This window comes from Hemitrygon akajei, chromosome 1 (assembly GCF_048418815.1).
Source record: "Hemitrygon akajei chromosome 1, sHemAka1.3, whole genome shotgun sequence".
Taxonomy (NCBI): Eukaryota; Metazoa; Chordata; class Chondrichthyes; order Myliobatiformes; family Dasyatidae; genus Hemitrygon; species Hemitrygon akajei.
Window position 1 is genome coordinate 140,706,068 of NC_133124.1, and position 18,793 is coordinate 140,724,860.

General features: G+C 40.3%; 1 protein-coding gene across 1 annotated transcript in view; it reads left to right on the plus strand.

The window, feature by feature from the left end:
- LOC140722147 (regulator of G-protein signaling 22-like) overlaps nucleotides 1-18,793 on the plus strand; it is a 180,465-nt gene that overhangs the window by 63,866 nt on the left and 97,806 nt on the right. The window contains exons 6-8 of the mRNA XM_073037212.1: nucleotides 8,032-8,719; nucleotides 11,490-11,559; nucleotides 15,118-15,236. Of these exons, the coding sequence (XP_072893313.1) occupies nucleotides 8,032-8,719; nucleotides 11,490-11,559; nucleotides 15,118-15,236 (877 nt within the window). The remainder of the gene's footprint in view (nucleotides 1-8,031; nucleotides 8,720-11,489; nucleotides 11,560-15,117; nucleotides 15,237-18,793) is intronic.

Below are 18,793 nucleotides of genomic sequence, written 5' to 3' on the forward strand. Positions count from 1 at the left end.
GCTCTTTACTCACAGATATTCACTACAGATTTAAAGGGCAACTGTAATTGCTATTCCATGTAGTTTTATTTTGAAAGTCATTGTTAGATCTGCTTCCATTTCCCTTTTAGGCAGTTCATTCCAGATCATAATAACTCAGTGCCTGAAAGCAGTTTTCTCACTGATTTGAATGACACTACCTTTCGAGGCAGTGAATACAGAGTCGTAGAATCATCCAACATAGAAACAAGCCATTCGGTCCACCATGTCAATCCCACCTTCTTGTAAATTCCAGTAAACAAGTCAACAGCAGAATGGAGCTAGGTTTCAGCTGACGCATAAAATCGACATTGTTAGCAACTGAGGTTGGAGTGGCCTTCATTCTGGCAATGAATGTTAAACAGACTGTCTTTTATTGCCAGTCACCTGAAGTCTATGTAAGGATGCTGTTGAGAAGGGCAGTGAGATCCCAAAAACTGCAGCTGCATTTCAGAAGGTCTCTAGGACAGATCGTCAATGGGTTTGAATGGAAGAGCAGAGGGAAAGAAGCCAAACACACTTATGTGTTGTATATGGGAATGATTGTTTTTATAAAGATTGGACATGTATAGCATATGCAGGTACCTTGCAGTGTTGAATGTGCTCACGCTGTGTGCTGGGATAGGATGCTGGGCAATAGTATGTTTTAAGATTCTAATATTCTTGGTGACGGTCAAGTTAGTAGTTAGTTAGTAGGTTGCTATCGATGCAATGCTCCTCAGACAGGATGAAGAGATCAATACTCCCCAATGCCATTCGGCTTTACAATTCAACCGCCAGGAGTAAGATATGTTAAAGTGCCGGGGTTAGGACTCAATGTATTTAAGTAAACTACTTAAGAACTTTTTAAAAGCTATTATTAATGCTTTTTGAGAGAGTGATTTTAGATGCATATCATATTTTTACTGAGTTAAGTATTGTATGTAATTAGTTTTGCTACAATAAGTGTATGGGACGTTGGAAAAAATGTTGAATTTCCCCATGGGGATGAATAAAGTATCTATCTATCTATCTATCTATCATCTAGTAGCTCTAAGGTTGCCTGCAGAGTGGTTTTGCCTGGCTGACTTAGTTTTTATACCTGGCCCTGAGGTCATTGATCCTTCTGTAGGAATGCAAATGGAAATCAAACACTGTATTTCAAGTATAGTCTCACAGAGATCCATACAATTGCAACAGAAGTTCCTTATTCTTGTATTCCAATCATCCTGCAATAGAAATTGAGCTAATATTTGCCTTCATAATTACTTGCTGTGTCTGCATGTTAACTTTGTATTTGGTGTACCAAAACTCTCAGATCCTTCTGCATTTCAATTTCTGTGTTAGGTTATCCCATTTGTAAAATATGAATGCTATCTGGCACTGCTTACTGAATTTCTGACAACTGTACCTAGAAAACACTTCTACTTGGGGTCAGTTATTGTAACCTCAGTGTAACAGCTGACACTTCTCTTCCTCCCTCCCTCTTTGCACTATGAGTAAAGTCTGAATCTATCCATAACCCATAACTCAATAGCTACAAGCAATTGCTTCATTTTAATTGGATTCTCCCTTTCAGTGGAGTTTCACATTCACAATCGTAGCAAATAATTAAAAATGTCTCCTTAGGCTGCTGTTACCCAAACTAAGTTTCTGTACTCTGAGGCAAATGAAGAAACCAAAATGGCGATAGTTCGTTCTGACCATCAATCTACAAGTAATGAACAAAAATCTTCACATCTTTCTTCAGAATCTTCAAAATCAGTTGAACATAACCTGCCTGGTAAGTTACATAGATTATATGAGCAGACTTGATGGGCCAAATGGCCTAATTCTGCTCCTATGTCTTGTGATCCATATTTTAACTTGTTTACCATTTTAAGTTCCATGTAAAATGTTATGTGAATTCATTTTAGCAATGGCGTGATAGAAATGTACTTTAAATCATGTTGAGTATCCAAATAAGTTTCTGAAGATGAAGCTTCCAAAATATTGTGTAATTCAAAGCGTTGATGCCAACTTTGGTCAACTAACTCTGGCCAATAACTTTGATTCATGAATGCCGCTGTCCTTTTGTACCAGTACTCGCCCAAACCACTGCTCCAATTTAAACCGAGGAAAGGGGTTGCCAAATTGTGATTTTGTTTCTTGTTTCTATCGTTCTTGTCCATTTTACCTCTGGGATTCATTTTCTTGTGGGCATATTCAACAAATTGATTGAATAGTAACCACAATAGAATCTATGTAAGACCACTCAATGAGGGCATTCAACCAGAGTGCAGAAGACAACAAACTGTGCAAATGCAAAAATAAATTTAAAAAGTAATAAATATTGAGGACATGAGATGATGAGTCCTTGATATTTATTGATGCAAGCAAGTGTCTAAGTTGTTTGAGTTGCCTTCAAAATAAAATGCTTAGGAAAATACATTAGATAATTATTAGATTCAGAAGTAGTGCAGTAACAATGTGTGAAATAATACAAATCCAAGGAAGTACATTAACATTCAGACCTGACTACCAAACCTCATTCCACATTGAATGAGTTTGCAAAATATTGTTAGCTAGATCTTGTTTAATAACATCACAGTTTGATAATAGCTTCATTATGGTTAAGAACTGCATCTCATTCTGCAGTAAGATAAGAGGTGGGGGGTGGGAGGGCAGTAGGTATATATTCAGTAAGTCTTCGACAATATCCTTAATTAGTTTACTAAAGCAAATGAGCAATTCTACAACAGGTTTGGGTAATACTTGCCCAACCAAAACCGAGTATCCTGAAACAACGGACAGCAACGTTAGTGCTATTCAGATTGAAATTTAATGAACCCTTATAATAGCATGTGCATGAAGTGATAATGTGAGAATATCATTCAGCAAGACAAATTTTCAGAATGCCCCATTACTGATGGGCAAAAATGATAGAGAAAAGTTATCATAAGAAACAAAATCACAATCTGCTAACCTTGTCTAATTCAGTCCCTCTGTAGGCCCAACATTCTCCTTTGATCACAGGAATCCAAATTTTTCTCCCTTCTGGCTCCCTGCTGCTTTCCATGGTGGATGCATTATGAAGTAAAATCCATATTGATCCATTTCCCAGTGTTATATTGTTTAATTGAAATCTGATCAAGAATTCCACGGTTCTCTAATTGCACCATATTAACCCCTATTACAGAAGATAACTATGAGATATAAGCAGCATCTTGGGTGGTTTCATTATTAACCTTGATGATAATTCAATTTGTCATATCTCCTGTGTTATAAAACATAGAGCATTACCAAAACTAATTTTGCCTGTTGCTTGCTTAAGGTATTGATCCCTCTCATGTCTTCATAATCTCAGTTCAGTTTCATCTTTTGCTGTAGGTAACTCAGCTGGTTTACTCCTGTAATATCTAGCATATTTACCATGGAAATTGCAGTAGCATATCCCCATCATGTCCAATAAGCCCCCTTCTTCATCTCTACTGTGTTCTAATTAATTTGTTCCAGTTAGCTAATCAGCCAGCATTGATGGATTCCAGTTGCCCTGATGACATTTCTTCATGATTTCAATGTCCTGATGAAGCTTTTCACCATGCTCGTCACTGACAGCACCATTACTTGCAGGGAAGAAATCTAAAAGGGAATGCAGTAAATGAATCATTAGTGACATTTTGCACTTCATGGTTTTGTGTGCTTAAAGCTTGTTGTCAACCAACTGCACATGGTTTGGTACTCTGTAGTTACCTAGAAAATTTTCAACAACATCCTTGAATATCTTCCATGTGATTTTCTCCAGACCCACTATAATTTCTTTGAATTGTCTGTCATTGATGATCTGTTAGATTTGTGGACCAAAAAAATACCTACCTTGATTTTGACATCAGTTATTCTGGGAAACATCTGTCTCAAACATTGAAATCCTTCCTGGAAATGTATGGCCTTTCTAAAACCTGTCCTGTGATGCAGCATCCATCCTTTCCAGGCATGCCCAGACAAGATAGAAAACTTTAAATCTTACATTGTGGCCAACATTTTCATTGACTTAAATTATAAATTGAAATAACACATTAGTCAAGTTTTTTTTAAAAAAAAGGTGCATTACAATGAAATTAAATGGTGATTTTCATGATCAGCAGTCCAAAATCCATAAGATACAGCCAAAGGTATTCAGTAATTCAATGGTTCAATTTAATGTCAGAGAATGTATACAAACTGAAATCCTTACCCTTTGCAGATATCAACGAAATGGAGAGGGGGTAAAAAAACAAAGAATGAATGACAGAAAAGCAGAATCCCAAAGCCATTCTCCCCCTCCCCCCCATGCACAAGCAGCAGCAAAAGCATACCCTTCCCTCCTCACCCTCCCCTCACCATCTAGCAGAAATCATCAGCCCCCAACACCCCACCTAGCAATAGCAGACCCCCAGGAAGCAAAATCCTCGTCCGTTGTTTTTTAATTCCTTCATGGCCAACACAAGATTTTGGCAATCAAGGCCTATTTAGAGTTTGGAAATCAGCTATAATGAGCCTTTGTTCAATGTGTGATTAATGAGCTGCCCCAGCAGAGAGCTCTAGTGGACATAATGGCTAAATGGCCTTTCTCTGCGCAATAATGAATTGTCTATTTCTAACAAAATCACCATAAGTCAATTTATTTCCAAACCCTCTGCTGAAGTCCTGAGACTAAAAAAAAATTTATCTTCCCATTATGGAATTGCCAAAATTTGCAAACATGTAGGAAGGAAGTTGCATAGTGGTGCAACGTAGTATGACTCAGTACTATCCTGTTGGGTGGCTAGCTCCTGCATGGCCTAGTCACAGAAAATCAAAAGGTGCGTGACAGGAAAATTGTGATTTTCATGATCAGCGGTCCAAAATCCATAAGGTACAGCCAAAGGTATTCAATAATTCAGTGGTTCAATTTAATGTCAGAGAATGTATACAAACTGAAATCCTTACAATGGACGAGGATTTTGCTTCCTGGGAGTCTGCTATTGCTAGGTGGGGTGTTGGGGACTGATGCATTCTGCTAGATGGTGAGGAGGGAAGGGTAGGACAGGCATAAGCTCGGATACTGTCATTTCACATTCTGCCGATGGTAATTTAGACATCTGCAGATTGAGAGTCATTGACCGTAAGAGAATATATTTGTCTTTTCTCTCGACCGATTAATATGTTGAGTAACCAAATAAAAGTTGAGAGATACGCTGCTAAAGTGTTAATTTCCACGCCAGATGACATGAATTGCAGGATGGATTGATGTCCAACTAGCTTTAAGAAATTCTGTTTTATTGGACAGAATGTATTAACAAAAACATTGTGTGAAACATAAATGAATTGGGGAGGGGAGGAATTTAGAGAACACCATAAAGCTAGCCAGATATATAAAAAATAACAGGCGTGTACATAGATAATTTAAAAAGTGTTAATGAAGTGAGTATTTATTCAATAAACATTGGGTCTAGGGAATAAATAAAGGAAATGAGATTAACATATTAGGAGTGTTTGGCAGCTTTGGGCCTGTATTCACTGGAATTTAGAAGAATGTGGGGGGGGATTGAAACCTACGGAATGTTGTAAGGACTAGATAGGGTAGATGTGGAGAGGATGTTTTCTATGGTTGGGGTATCCAGAACTAGAGGGCACAGCCTCAAAATTAAGGGGTGACCTTTTAGAACGGGTAAGGAGGAACTATTTTAGCCAGAGAGGGGTGAATTTGTGGAATGCTCTGACACAGACTGTGGTGGAGGCCAAGTCTGTGGGTATGCTTAAGGCGGAAGTTGATAGTTTCCTGATCAGTTGGGGCATCAAAGGATCTGGCGAGAAGACAGGTGTATGGGGTTAAATGGCATCTGGGATCAGCCATGATGGAATGACAGAGCTGACTTGATTTGCTGAATGGCCTAATTCTACTTCTATGTCTTATGGTCTCAACCAAAGAGGTGGTGGAATAATAAAGCAAGAATTTTGCATCAGCCATTATTTTACAAGTACCATTCCAAAAGTAGCTGTAAACCAGGAACTGGAAGGGAGGTGGAATTTGGTGGGGGGGAGGGGTGGAATTGCTGTCTTCAGTGATGAATTATTGGTGCCATGGGCTGACAAGTCAGAAGATCCTGGACTGTTTTCATTCTAGAGTCTTAAAAGGGGTTGCTAGTGAGATGATTGATGTATTAGTTCAAAATTTTCCAAATTCAGTAAGGTTCAATTTGATCAGAAAATAGCAAAATGTATTTTTGTACTCAAAAAGAGAGGGAGACAGATGCTTGAATATATACACCAGACAGCTTAGACCTGATACTGATTGGAGGAATCTTTCATATAGGACCCATACTCTGGCTATTACAAAAGGCAGGATCTCCCGGTGGCTACCCATTTGAATTCAATTTCCCATTCCCATATTGAAGGGTCTGTCCATAGTGAGGCTAAACTCGGGTTGGAGGAGCAGCCCCTCATCCTATCTGGGTAGCCTCCAACCTAATGGCATGAACATCAATTTCTGTCTTCTGGTAATTACTCGCCCTTCCCAACTTCTTTCTTTCTCCATTCCCCATTCGAGTTACCCTCACAACCCTTCTCTTCCCATGGTCATCACCTCATTCTGGTTCTCTTCCCTCCCTTCCCTTAATTCTATAGTTCACTGCCCTCTCCTGTTAGATTCCTCCTTCAGCCCTTTACATCTACCACTTATCACCTGCCAGGGTTTTACTTCAGCTTTGTCTTGCACCCATTCAACTTGCCCCTCAACTGGTCTTACATCTCACCTTCCAGCTTGTATGCTATCCTTCCTGTCACCTTCTAGTTCTCCCTTCTATCTCCTTCCTTTCCAGTCCTGATGAAGCATCTCATCTCAAGATGTTGAATGTTTATTCCTCTCCATAGATACTGTCTGAATCACTGACTTGCTCCAGTATTTCTTGTATGTTGTTCATGATTTCCAGTCCTTGTAGAATTTGTTGTGTTTATTATCTAGCTTAATAATCTATGATTGGGAAAAGGTTAAAAATTATTATCAAGGACATTCCAGTAGGTCCTTGGAAAAATTCAGTGTAATGCTGTTTAGTGTGAATGGTGAACCATGTTTGAACAATTTATTGAGTTCTTTAAGAAGTAACATGCACAGTAGATAAGGGGGAATCATGAGTGCCCAGGTGAATAATACACAAAAGGCCAGTATTCGATGCAGCAGGTAATTCAGGAGACTAATAGAATGTTATTGTTGACTGCTTGAGGAATTTGCCACAAAACTAGGAAGATTTTGTTTCAGCTATATAGGATATTGGTGAGGCCACATCTGTAGTACTACATGCAATACTGTTCTTCATATGTGAGAGGTGATGTTAATGTGTTGAAACAGCTTAGAGAGTGCAATATTAGAAATGGACAGGTAGCTATTTTGAGCAAATATTAGTCAGGCTAATTTTGTATCTGCAGAAGTTCCGAAGGAGTGTTGACTGAAACATTTATGATCCTAAGGGCTTGATAGGCTGGATCTAGAGATTGTTTTGTTTTATAGGAGAATCTAGTACAAAGCCTCAATTTAATAATAATTTTTTAAAAATCATTCACTTAAGACAAGAAGTTAGTGATTTCTGCTACAACCCCCCCCCCCCCCCCCCCCCGAGGTATGAGAAGTCTTTGGAACTCTTTTCTTCTCTTTTCTTTTCAGATCTTGTTATTTTGGATAATAATAATAATAAAAAGAGTACATCAAAGTAAATAACACTTAAAATGTCTCAAAAGGTGGGGAAAAAACTAAGGATTGTGAACTCTTCTTCAAAGACAATGGAAGCTGTGTTCTTGAATATTTTCAAACTACAGTGTGTGAAGGGTTAATGTGAGTCAATAAAACTGCAGATTTGGGACTATAATCATATCAGCCATCTTATTAAATGACTCGAGGGGCCAACTGAGCCTATTTCTGCTCCTTTTTATGTTTGTTCCTATTATCCTTACTAGTTGAAAGAAAGGAAAACAGTTCACTATCATAACTGCTGTAATTTTTATTCTTAAAAGTGATTTTATTTTGTATTTGAATTCCTCTAGGAATTTCTCTATTGGAGGAAGTTCTGGTCAGTTTTGAAGTTGAAAAGCCAAAAGTTAGATCTCTAGGAAGCAGACGTTACTCAAAAGCAATAAGGTTAATGAGTGACTATGACAAATGCATCATAGATCTTTCCAAACCAAAAGTTGTGGATAATGAAATATTTGCATTCGTGCCTGAATCCCCTTTGCATATGTCTGGAACAATTTTTCTTGAAGTGAAGTCAGAGAATGGAACTGAGCACAAGGTAGAAGGGGATGAACAAGTCATTACGGAAAATGAAGCAAAGACACATGAATACAAGGTGGGAGCAGATGATTCCACAATCCTGCAGAATTCATGGGGTGACCAACCCTCCAGTACTGATGCAAAGAGTGTCACAGAGACTGAGCCTGTGGTTTCAAATTCTCCTGATGTAAATTTAGAGAGCCTGTTCACAGTGAAGGATAATGGAAAGGATCAGCATTTTGCAAGCGACTTGATTGAGGAAATTACAGAATCTGATTCTTCAAGTGAAGGTGACAGAGACTTCTGCTACACAACACCAAGTCATCACTATAATTTCAAGAACAGAAGAGGTATTGAAAAATTCAGGAAGTTCATTCTGGGAACAGCTGGTGAGAAATACTGGTGGTTGTGGATAGATATTGAACGACTAAAGGTTATAGAAGATGGCAAAAAGAGACAGAGGTGAGACAGAATTTTATTTTAGAAACTTGGACTAAAGGAACCAAAATGAATGAGGGAAGAGATTGATAAAAGATTAACTTTTTTTTAAAAAGGCCTGTGAATCCTGTCAATTGATTCATTCAGGAAGAATCAAGCTGAATATGGAAAGTGGAGAGGGGTAAAATGAAGAGGAGAATATTACAGCCAAAGGAATAAGGGAAGAGAATATCAGTTAAAATATATAGGGTGCTACAAGTCTTTTATGGAGGAAAATAGTGGAGCTTATAACAAAAGGTGTAATATGTAAGGATGCTGAAGGGGATTTTGCTATCTGCTCTTAGGAAGCAGAATAATGGAATATTGGTGTGGGACAGTTGAGCTGGAATTGTTGATGGAGGCTCTCTATGTTATACCTAAATTAATGAAAAAGATTGCTGAAAGACTGGTCATATTCTCCTAATCCTCCTCAGATACAGAGAATGTTAGAGGACTGGAGAATAGGAAATGTGGCACCCTTGTACAAACACACTATAAGACAACTACGAGCTAGTCAGTTTAAGTTCTGTGCTGGGAATCTTTTAGAAATCTTTCAGAGGAAAATAAATTGGCATTTTGAATAAATGGAGAGAGCCATTTCATTTATCAAAGACAAATCACGTTTGAGTAGCCTGTTTGCATTTCTTGATGAGGTAACTGAAAAGATTGATGGGACAAGTGTATAAGAAGGTTTGTGACAAATAACTATTAAATTCTGCTAAGCAGGATTGAAGCCTGTGTTCTAAGCGCATCACTAAAAGCTTGGATAAATAAAAATGGCTCAAGGGCAAAATAAAAATCACCAGAAGTTTTCCACAATGCATGTTGTACCCCAGGTACCAGTGTTGGGCCATTCCCTTTTCTAATATATATTAAAAGCTTGGTTATAGTACGCAAGGTGAAATTTGATTCCACATTAGAGATATGGTAAACAGAGAGCATGACAATAAATTGTTGGAGTGCATTGGCAGGTGGAATACAGTGTTGTGAAATGTATGATAATTTTACTAGAGGCTTTTGGCTAGATGTCACAGATTTGGGGGCAAGAAAGTGGGAGCATAGAAGTGTTCACATTTTAAAAACCTATATCTGGAAACTCACAGGACCAATATCTTTGGAAGAAACTAAAATGCCTTGGGGGAACATTTAAACTTGATTGGCAAAGGGATGGGAAGCTGTGCAGTGATTCAGAAGGGAGAGAGACAGCACCATGAGTGGAAGACAGAGGGTTTGAAATGACGAAAACAAGACAGAACTGAAGTCTCTTTGGGCTTATTTGTAAATAACTAAATACAAGGAGTACAACGAATGAGGTAAATCAGTTGAGAGTACAAGTTGAGACAGTAAAGTATAGTACAGGAGTTATTGATGCCAGAAGTCTGACCTAAAATCAAAAATGCCTGAGACACTTCATAGTCTAGATAGCATAATATGGAGAGTGAAACATTTAATGTCCAGGTTAGGTCTTTTGTTAAATGGGAGTATATAAGTATTGTGTACATATAGATTAAGGATGGGCAGGACTGGGAGCTTAACATTCCTACAGAATCTACTGATGAAATTAAAAAAGTTGTATGAGTGTTAACAGTATTGGTTAAAGAAACAATCTGAGGGCTGATCTGCTCCAAGGATCAGCAAATGTATGGATTAAACTAAAGACCAAAACGAGAGAAGATCACATGCCATGAAGTTACTGTAGATCTCGCAAGTTTGAGAAAGATAAAGTCGTAGAGTAATGGTGAAGGGAATCAGGCCCTTCAGCCCAACAAGTCCATGCCAAGCACTGTGCCCACCCAGCTAGTGCCAATTTCCTGCCCATATCTCTCTAAGCCTTGCCCCTTCGTGTACCTATCCAAGTACTTCTTAAATTGAATTATTTAATAGGAAAGCAAATTTATAAAAAAAATGTTCTGAAATTGTTTGTCCTCTTCCTTAACTATGGTTTCCAGCACAGGTAACAGGGCTCTGAACTGTGCCAGTTTTACTTTCTGTACTTCTGCTTTACAAGACACATGGAGACCTCACCATGGACACCTGATTTCCTCGAAGCACAATGTATGCCAAACCAACACACACAAAGTGCTGGAGGAACTCAGCAGGTCAGGCAGTATACGTGGAAATGAATAAATAGTCGACATTTTGGGCCAAGACCCTTCTTCAAGACTGAGAAGGGAGGGAGAAGATGACAGAATAAAAGGTGGGACGAGGGGAAGGAGGCCAGCTGGAAGGTGATAGGTGATGGTCAAGGGATAGAAAGGAAGAATTCTGATAGGAGAGGAGTGTGGTTCATAGGTAAAAGGGAAGGAGGAGGAGACCCAGAAGGAATTGAGAGGCAGGTGAGGAGGTGTATACCATTGTGTTTTTACAGCAATCTGATAGTTTCAGAGTCACAAACAGTGCAGGTAATTTATTCTTGGAATTCTATGATATTTACTGCACTATGGAACTGCCATGATGGGATTTTAATTTTTTACATTTGACTGGTAAGGTTACTAATGTAATGTACTGGTAAGTTTCCCTGTCAGTTTTAGATTGATTTTCTCCAGTCTCCATTCTACTTGCAATAAAACTAAACCCACTGAAATATGCACAGATTTGTTTAATTACAAATCTATTTATCTGAATACATACTATTACACTGACTTTTATCCAACTTTAGTCTTTACTATTTGTTCAAATAATTTTACATGTTTACAGGTTTTCTGTTTTTTTTTCTGTATGAATAATTAATGTTTATTTGTTCCTCATTTTGAAGATATCTGAACCTAATACAGAATCGGTATTTGTTTAGCAATGGTGAATACTACATAAGTGCAGAGGCACGAGCAAGGCTGGGATTGTCATTCGCATCACAATGGACAATGGAAAAATTGTGTCAGATTCAGAAAGAGATAGCAGAACCTCTACTTTTATACTGGTGAGCTCAGGAAGAACACTAGTAAATTTATATTAGTGTTCAAAGCAAAATTAAAAAATTGTGTATGTTAGCTATGAGATAGAATGGTTTACCCATGGTTATTATCGAGGAAGAATGCCATAAATCTGAGGTGAAACTTTAATTATTTTTATTTTTATCAGCACTGAAAATTATTGAACAGACATACACACAGACACACACACACAGACACACGGGTTCAAATCCACCACTCTTTGTAAGAAGTTTGTACGTTCTTTCTGTAACTGCGAGTGTTTCCTCTGGAAGCTCCAGTTTCCTCCCACATTCCAAAGGCATGTGATTCCAAAGTTTGTAGATTAATTGGTCACATGGGTGTAATTGAGTGGCACGGGCTCATTGGGCTGGAAGGAACTGTACCCATGCTGTATCTCTAAAATAAAATAAGAAAGAATTTCAGTGTCAGTAAAAAGCAGTCAAATATTGCAAAGTAGGTTTTTTCTTTTGCAATAGTGATTTAACAAATGTCTATTTGTGATGTTCAAAGGACTTCTTTCTGCACATTAGTCTTTCGAGTTGACAAGAATCCCAATAAGACAAAAGTTTGAGTTCTTACTTTTTATTTCTATTTTAGGGGTCCAAGGTATTGCATGAACCAAGAATATCCCATAAGAGAAGCTGGTGTTGTGCTGAAAGATTGGGAAGGTCGCCAGTTGAGATTGAAACATAATGTAGGCCCATTTCCTAAGACTGCTGACATACGCCCATTTCCTAAGACTGCTGACATACGCCCATTTCCTAAGACTGCTGACATACGCCCATTTCCTAAGAATGCTGATATACGCCTATTTGATACCAATCTGGACCGCAGTCAAAAACCAGTAAGTATCATATTAAATTCTTGCAGTTAGCGATTTCTGAAGGAAAATGTATGTGGAGGGCCATGTAGGGCTAGGATTGAGATAAGAATGGAACTTGTTAATATTGATTGTAAATTCCTGCTGAATTGTCTGCTGTCAAAATTTATCTCACATTGTGGAAACGTGCAAATAATTGTATAATGTGGACAAAAGCTGCTATCTTGTAAAATCATTTGAGTTTTGCACCTCATTACAATACAAAGTACAGGAATTCCAGCCACCATTTGAAAGCTGACAGTCTATCCAGACTTGTCTTAGCTGTTATAGCTACAGAGCCACCTCTGAAAGATCTTTTACTTAAGGGAAGTATCTACAGTACCAATACCTCTGGTGCAAGTCTGGAAATATACATGTACTGTTCTATATAAAGTGGTGGACATGAGGACTCATAAATGGAAAGGAGAGCCAGCCATAGATTTGAAACCTTACCAGGCTCAGTGGAAGGGTCTCCCAGTACAAGTGGGATGTTTACTATGTGGGTACTGTGCTGTCATTCCAACAGTATTACGAAAGCAAGTGCTTGATGTGGAACACAGAGGCACAGTGTGCATGAAAGTAATTGCATGTGATCACTTCTAGTGGCCAGGATGAGATGTAACTATTGAAGAGAAGGCCAAAGCATGCCCACATTGTCAGTGAGTGAGAAATGTTCCTCAACTTGCTCCTTTACATCCATGGAATGGCCTGAAGAACCGTGGCAGGGGATTTGCATAGGTTTTGCAGGACCTGAGATTGCCATCACAAAGAGCACCACATCTGGAAAAAGCATTGAGGAGCGAAGTTGCATTTTCAGCTGCTTTGGGTTTTCTCAACAGGTTGTAAGTGACAATGGCTCACAACTCCTGTTTGAAGTGTTCAGGGCATTCATAGATGAACAAAGTGTTCAGCACATCAAGTCAACACCATATCATCAGCCACTAAAGGCCTTGCTGAATGATTTGTAGAAACATTGAAACAAGTCCTCAGTGGGAAGTGGATCCTTCAACTAGTGTCTTAGCACTTTCTTGCCGACATCCACAACACACCTCAACGCCTCTAGCAAAATGGCTCCAGTTGCTGCACTGATGAAAAGACAGCTTTGCACCCAGTTTGACCTGATTAGATCCCAAACACAAAACTATGTTTTGTAACTTCAAAAAATTAAACTAATTCAAAGGAAGATGGGAGTCCGAAATGTGAGTCTAACTTCATGTTTGCTTTAAGCGAGGTGCACACGTATCACGTGGTAGCATGAGGATGCATGCAATTCGCGTATTTATACATAGAACTCAAATGAATTATTTAAATGAACAAGAATACTTAATCATATACACACACAAGATTACTAAAATATTAAATACACAACAAAAACATTGTGCTAAATGAACAGAATAACCAAGCAGAGAGATGTACCAAATGTAGTACAAAAGTTTCACTACAGGAGAGAGTGCACTTGCCCAGAACCACATCTGTGGAACAAAATGGATACTTGTGACAGTGGTGGTACAAACTGGTAATGTGCCATACACAGTGGAAACTAGTAACCACAACATCTGGAGAAGACAAGTTGATCAGCTGTTCCCACTTCTGAGGCTACTGAAAACCAACACAAACTGACCAATCCAGATCCAGCTGTAGAAATGGGACAAGATTCTGAGACACCAACTGCAAAACTTCTGTTAAGGTCAAATAACCCAGACACTGTTCCTCCATTACTGACAATGCAGTACCCAAGTCAAGATCTATACATATACCACCGAGAGATAAAATGTCTTTGGCGTCATCCTCCAGGCTGTCAGTTACCTCATAGGAACAGGCAGCCTCCAGACAGATTGAATCACTAGTTTAGTGACTAACCTTCAGCATGTGGGAAGAATAATCCCCAGGGTTATATCTGGGCGTAGGGACAGTCTGCTGCTTAGAAAAAAAGATGTCTTTTCAAGACAAGTCAAGTCAACTTTTATTGTCATTTCGACCATAACTGCTGGTACAGTGCATAGTAAAAATGAGACAATGTTTTTCAGGACCATGGCGTTACATGACACAACACAAAAAATAGACCGAACTACATAATAAAAAAAAACACAACACAGAGAAAGCTACAGTAGACTACAGACCTACACTGGACTGCATGTTGTAGAATTTGATGATTACTCTATTTAAAGTCAGCAGCTGGTCTGTGTATGGGAAGGGGGAGAAGCCTTTAAAAATAAGGGGGGGGCAGGGATGTGTTATGTATTCATGTATGTTCTGAACCTTACGGGTTGCTGTCAAGCTTCTGTGTGTTCAGTGAGAGGACATTTTGGGTAGATGATTTACATGTAAGATAAACAGATATATGTTTGTTCCTTACCTCCATCTCTCATATGTGTTATTCAGAGCCACTGGGCTTCCCAGTACCACCAACATAACAAAACTCAAAGGAACCATTTAATGATAGAGAGAAAAAGTGTGATCTGGTCAAAACATTTTGCAAAGCATAAGTCATGCATGTTATTACATATATAATATTGGCTGCTTTGAAGGAAAATAAAAATTATTTCCATTTAATTATGTTTATGCAATATTTTCAACCATTTGTTGACTTTCAGGAGAAAGACTCAGTGAAGGAAAAGAAACCAAAAGAAGCTGGTTTTCTGACCCTACCCGAAGTTATGCAGCATGGGAAATTGTTGAACAATGGCCCTGATGCCCAGAAAGAGAGTTCGGAGTGAGTTGCAATTCCCTTACAGTTTTGATAATTAGTTGCTAGCTTTAATATTGAGATGCTGATTGGAACTAAAATCAATCTTTTCCTGTTTTGGATTTTTTATTACAAAAATTTCAATTTAAGAGATTATTACTCAAGGTAACTCAAAACACCCTTCAGTTGAATTACCACAGTTTCGAGCAAACAGGACAGCTCAAGGGCATTGCAAAAGGTTTTTTTTTTAATTGTTAATTGACCGTTCTGCCACAAGTATCACAGACAAAGAGAACAACACAGCTGGGAAAGTCACTGCCTCACTGCGCCAGAGATGTGGGTTCAATCTGGGTGCTCTCTGTCAAAAATGAGGATCTAAGGTAAAGATTGCAGTATCTGAGGAAATGAGGAATTGCTGTGTTCTATGTTTCACAGAGACATGGCTCACTCTGTACACACCAGATACTTGATGCACAGGATGGACTGGACTGCTGACTCTGAGAAGGCAAATGATGGGCATCTGTGTTTCTTGAGAAACTCTTTGTGATGCTCCAGTGTGGTGGTTTTGTCATACACTTGATCCCACAACCTGGAACATCTAATACCTAAGTGCTGACTGTTCTACTTAGTAAGAGATGTCTCATCTGCTAAATCTACCAGTTTCATCTGCCAACAATTATACCAGTGCCAAAGAAGAGTAATGTGGGCTGCCTTAATGACTATCACCCAGTAACACTCCCATCGACAGTGATGAAATGCTGTGACAACTGTGACAGTGACAACATGAACACCTATGTCAGGATGCTGTTCATTGACTATAGCTCAGCATTTAATATGATCATTCCCATAATCCTGATTGAGAAGTTGCAGAACCTGGGCCTCTGTAATTGGATCCTCAACTTACTAACGGGAAGACCACAGTCTATGTGGATTGGTGATGACATCTCCTCCTCGCTGACGATCAACACTGGTGCACCTTAGGGGTGTGTGCTTAGCCCACTCTGTATACATGTGACTGTGTGGCTAGGGATAGCACAAATACCACCTACAGATTTGCTGACGATACAACCATTGTTAGTAAAATCTTAGGTGGTGACGAGAGGGTGTACAGGAGTGAACTATATGCTAACTAGTGGAATGGTGCCACAGCAATAACCTGGCACTCAATGTCAGTAAGACGGAAGAGCTGATTGTGGACTTCAGGAAGGGTAAGACAAAGGAACACAGACCAATCCTCATAGAGGGATCAGAAGTGGAAAGAGTGAGCAGCTTCAATTTCCTGGGTGTCAAGATCCTTGAGGATCTAACCTGGTCCCAACACATTGATGTAGTCATAAAGAAGGCAAGATAGCGGCTATACTTTATTAGGAATTTGAAGCGATTTGGCATGTCAACAAATACAAAAACTTCTATAGTTGTACTATGGAGAGCATTCTGACAGGCTGCATCACTGTCTGGCCTGCACAAAATACTCTGCAGATGCTGGGGTCAAAGCAACACGCTAGAGGAACAGCATCTGGTCGGGCAGCATCCGTGGAAACGAGCAGTCAATGTTTCGGGCCAAGACCCTTCGTCAGGACTGAAGAGGGAGGGGGCAGGGGCCCTATAAAGAAGGTGGGGGGAGGGTGGGAAGGAGAAGGCTGGTAGGTGCCAGGTGAAAAACCAGTAAGAGGAAAGATCAAGGGGTGGGGGATGGGAAGCAGGGAGGGGAGAGGCAGGAAAGGTGAAGAAGGAATGTAAGGAATGTTATGCACTGTGGCTAGTAGAAGGAGGCGGAACCATGAGGGAGGTGATAGGAGGAGGCAGAGTGAAACTGGGATGGGGGAAGTGAGGGAGAGAATTACTGGAAGTTGGAGAATTCAATGTTCATGCTAAGGGGCTGGAGACTACCTAGACGGTATATGAGGTGTTGCTCCTCCAGCCTGAGTTTGGCCTCATCATGGCAGTAGAGGAGGCCATGTATGGACATATTTGAATGGCAATGTGAAGCAGAGTTGAAGTGGGTAGCAACCAGGAGATCCTGTCTGTTGTGGCGGACAGAGCAGAGGTGCTTGACAAAGTGGCCTCCAATCTGTGTCGGGTCTCACCGATGAAGAGGAGGCTGCATGGGGAGCACCGGATGCAATAGATGACCCCAACAGACTCACAAGTGAAGTGTTGCCTCATTTGGAAGGAATGTTTGGGGCCCGGAATGGTGGTAAGAGAGGAGGTGTAGGGACAGGTGTAGCAGGGATAAGTACCAGGTGGGAGATCTGTGGGGAGGGACGTTTGGACCAGGAAGTCGTGGAGCGAACAATCCCTGCGGAAAGCGGAGAGGGGTAGAGAGGGAAGGATGTGCTTAGTGGTGGGGTCCTGTTGAAGGTGGCAGAAGTTGCGGAGGATAATGTGCTGGATCCGGAGGCTGGTGGGGTGGTAGGTGAAGACAAGGGGAACTCTGTTCTTGTTGTGACGGGAGGATGTGGTGAGGGCATCATTGATGACGGCAGAAGGGAAACCACGATCGTTAAAGAAAGAGGGACATTTGAGATGTCCTGGAATGGAAAGCCTCATCCTGGGAGCAGATGTGGCGGAGACAGAGGAACTGGGAATAGGGAATAGCATTTTTGCATGTGGCAGGGTGGGAAGAGGGTATAGTCAAGGTAGTTATGAGAGTCAGTGGGTTTATAGAAGATGTCAGTGGACAGACAGTCTGTCTCCAGAGATGGAGACCGAGAGATTGAGAAAGGGGAGAGAAGTGTCTGAGATGAACCAAGTGAATTTGAGGGCTGGGTGGAAGTTAGAGGCAAAGTGGATGAAATTGACAAGCTCAGCATAAGTGCAGGAAGCAGCACCAGTGTAGTTGACAATGTAGTGAAGGAAGAGTTGGGGAGCAGTACCAGTATAGATTTGGAGCATAGACTGTTCCACATAACCAATGAAGAGGCAGGCATAGCTGGGGCCCATGTGCGTGCCTATAGCTACACCCTTGGTCTGAAGAAAGAGCCAAAACAGAAGTTATTAAGTGCGAGTATGGGTTTCGCAAACTGGAGGAGTGTGGTGGTGTTGGGGAACTGGTGAGCTCTATTGTCCAGAAAGTAGCGGAGGGCTTTGAGGCCTTCTTGATGGGGAATGGAAGGGTATACGGATTGGACATCCATAGTGAAAATGAAGCGGTCGGGACCAGGGAGCTGGAAGTTATTGAAGAGGTGGAGGCCATGTGATGTATCCCGGACGTAGGTGGGGAGGGACTGAATATTGGGTAAACAAAATGGAGTCTAGGTAGGCAGATATAAGTTTGGTGGGGCAGGAGCAGGCCGAAACTACGGGTCTAACGGGACAGTCAGGCTTGTGGATCTTGGGGAGGAGGTAAAACCGAGCAGTGTGGTGTGTGGGAATTGAGTTTTTTGGCTGAGGATGGAAGGTCTCCAGAGTTGATAAGGGCAGTGATGGTACGGGAGACAGTAGTTTGACGTTTTTTGGTGGGGTCTTGTTCCAGGGGTAAGTAAGAGGAGGTGTCAGAGAACTGTTGTTTGGTCAACACACACAAAATGCTGGTGGAACACAGCAGGCCAGGCAGCATCTATAGGGAGAAGCCCTGTGAACAT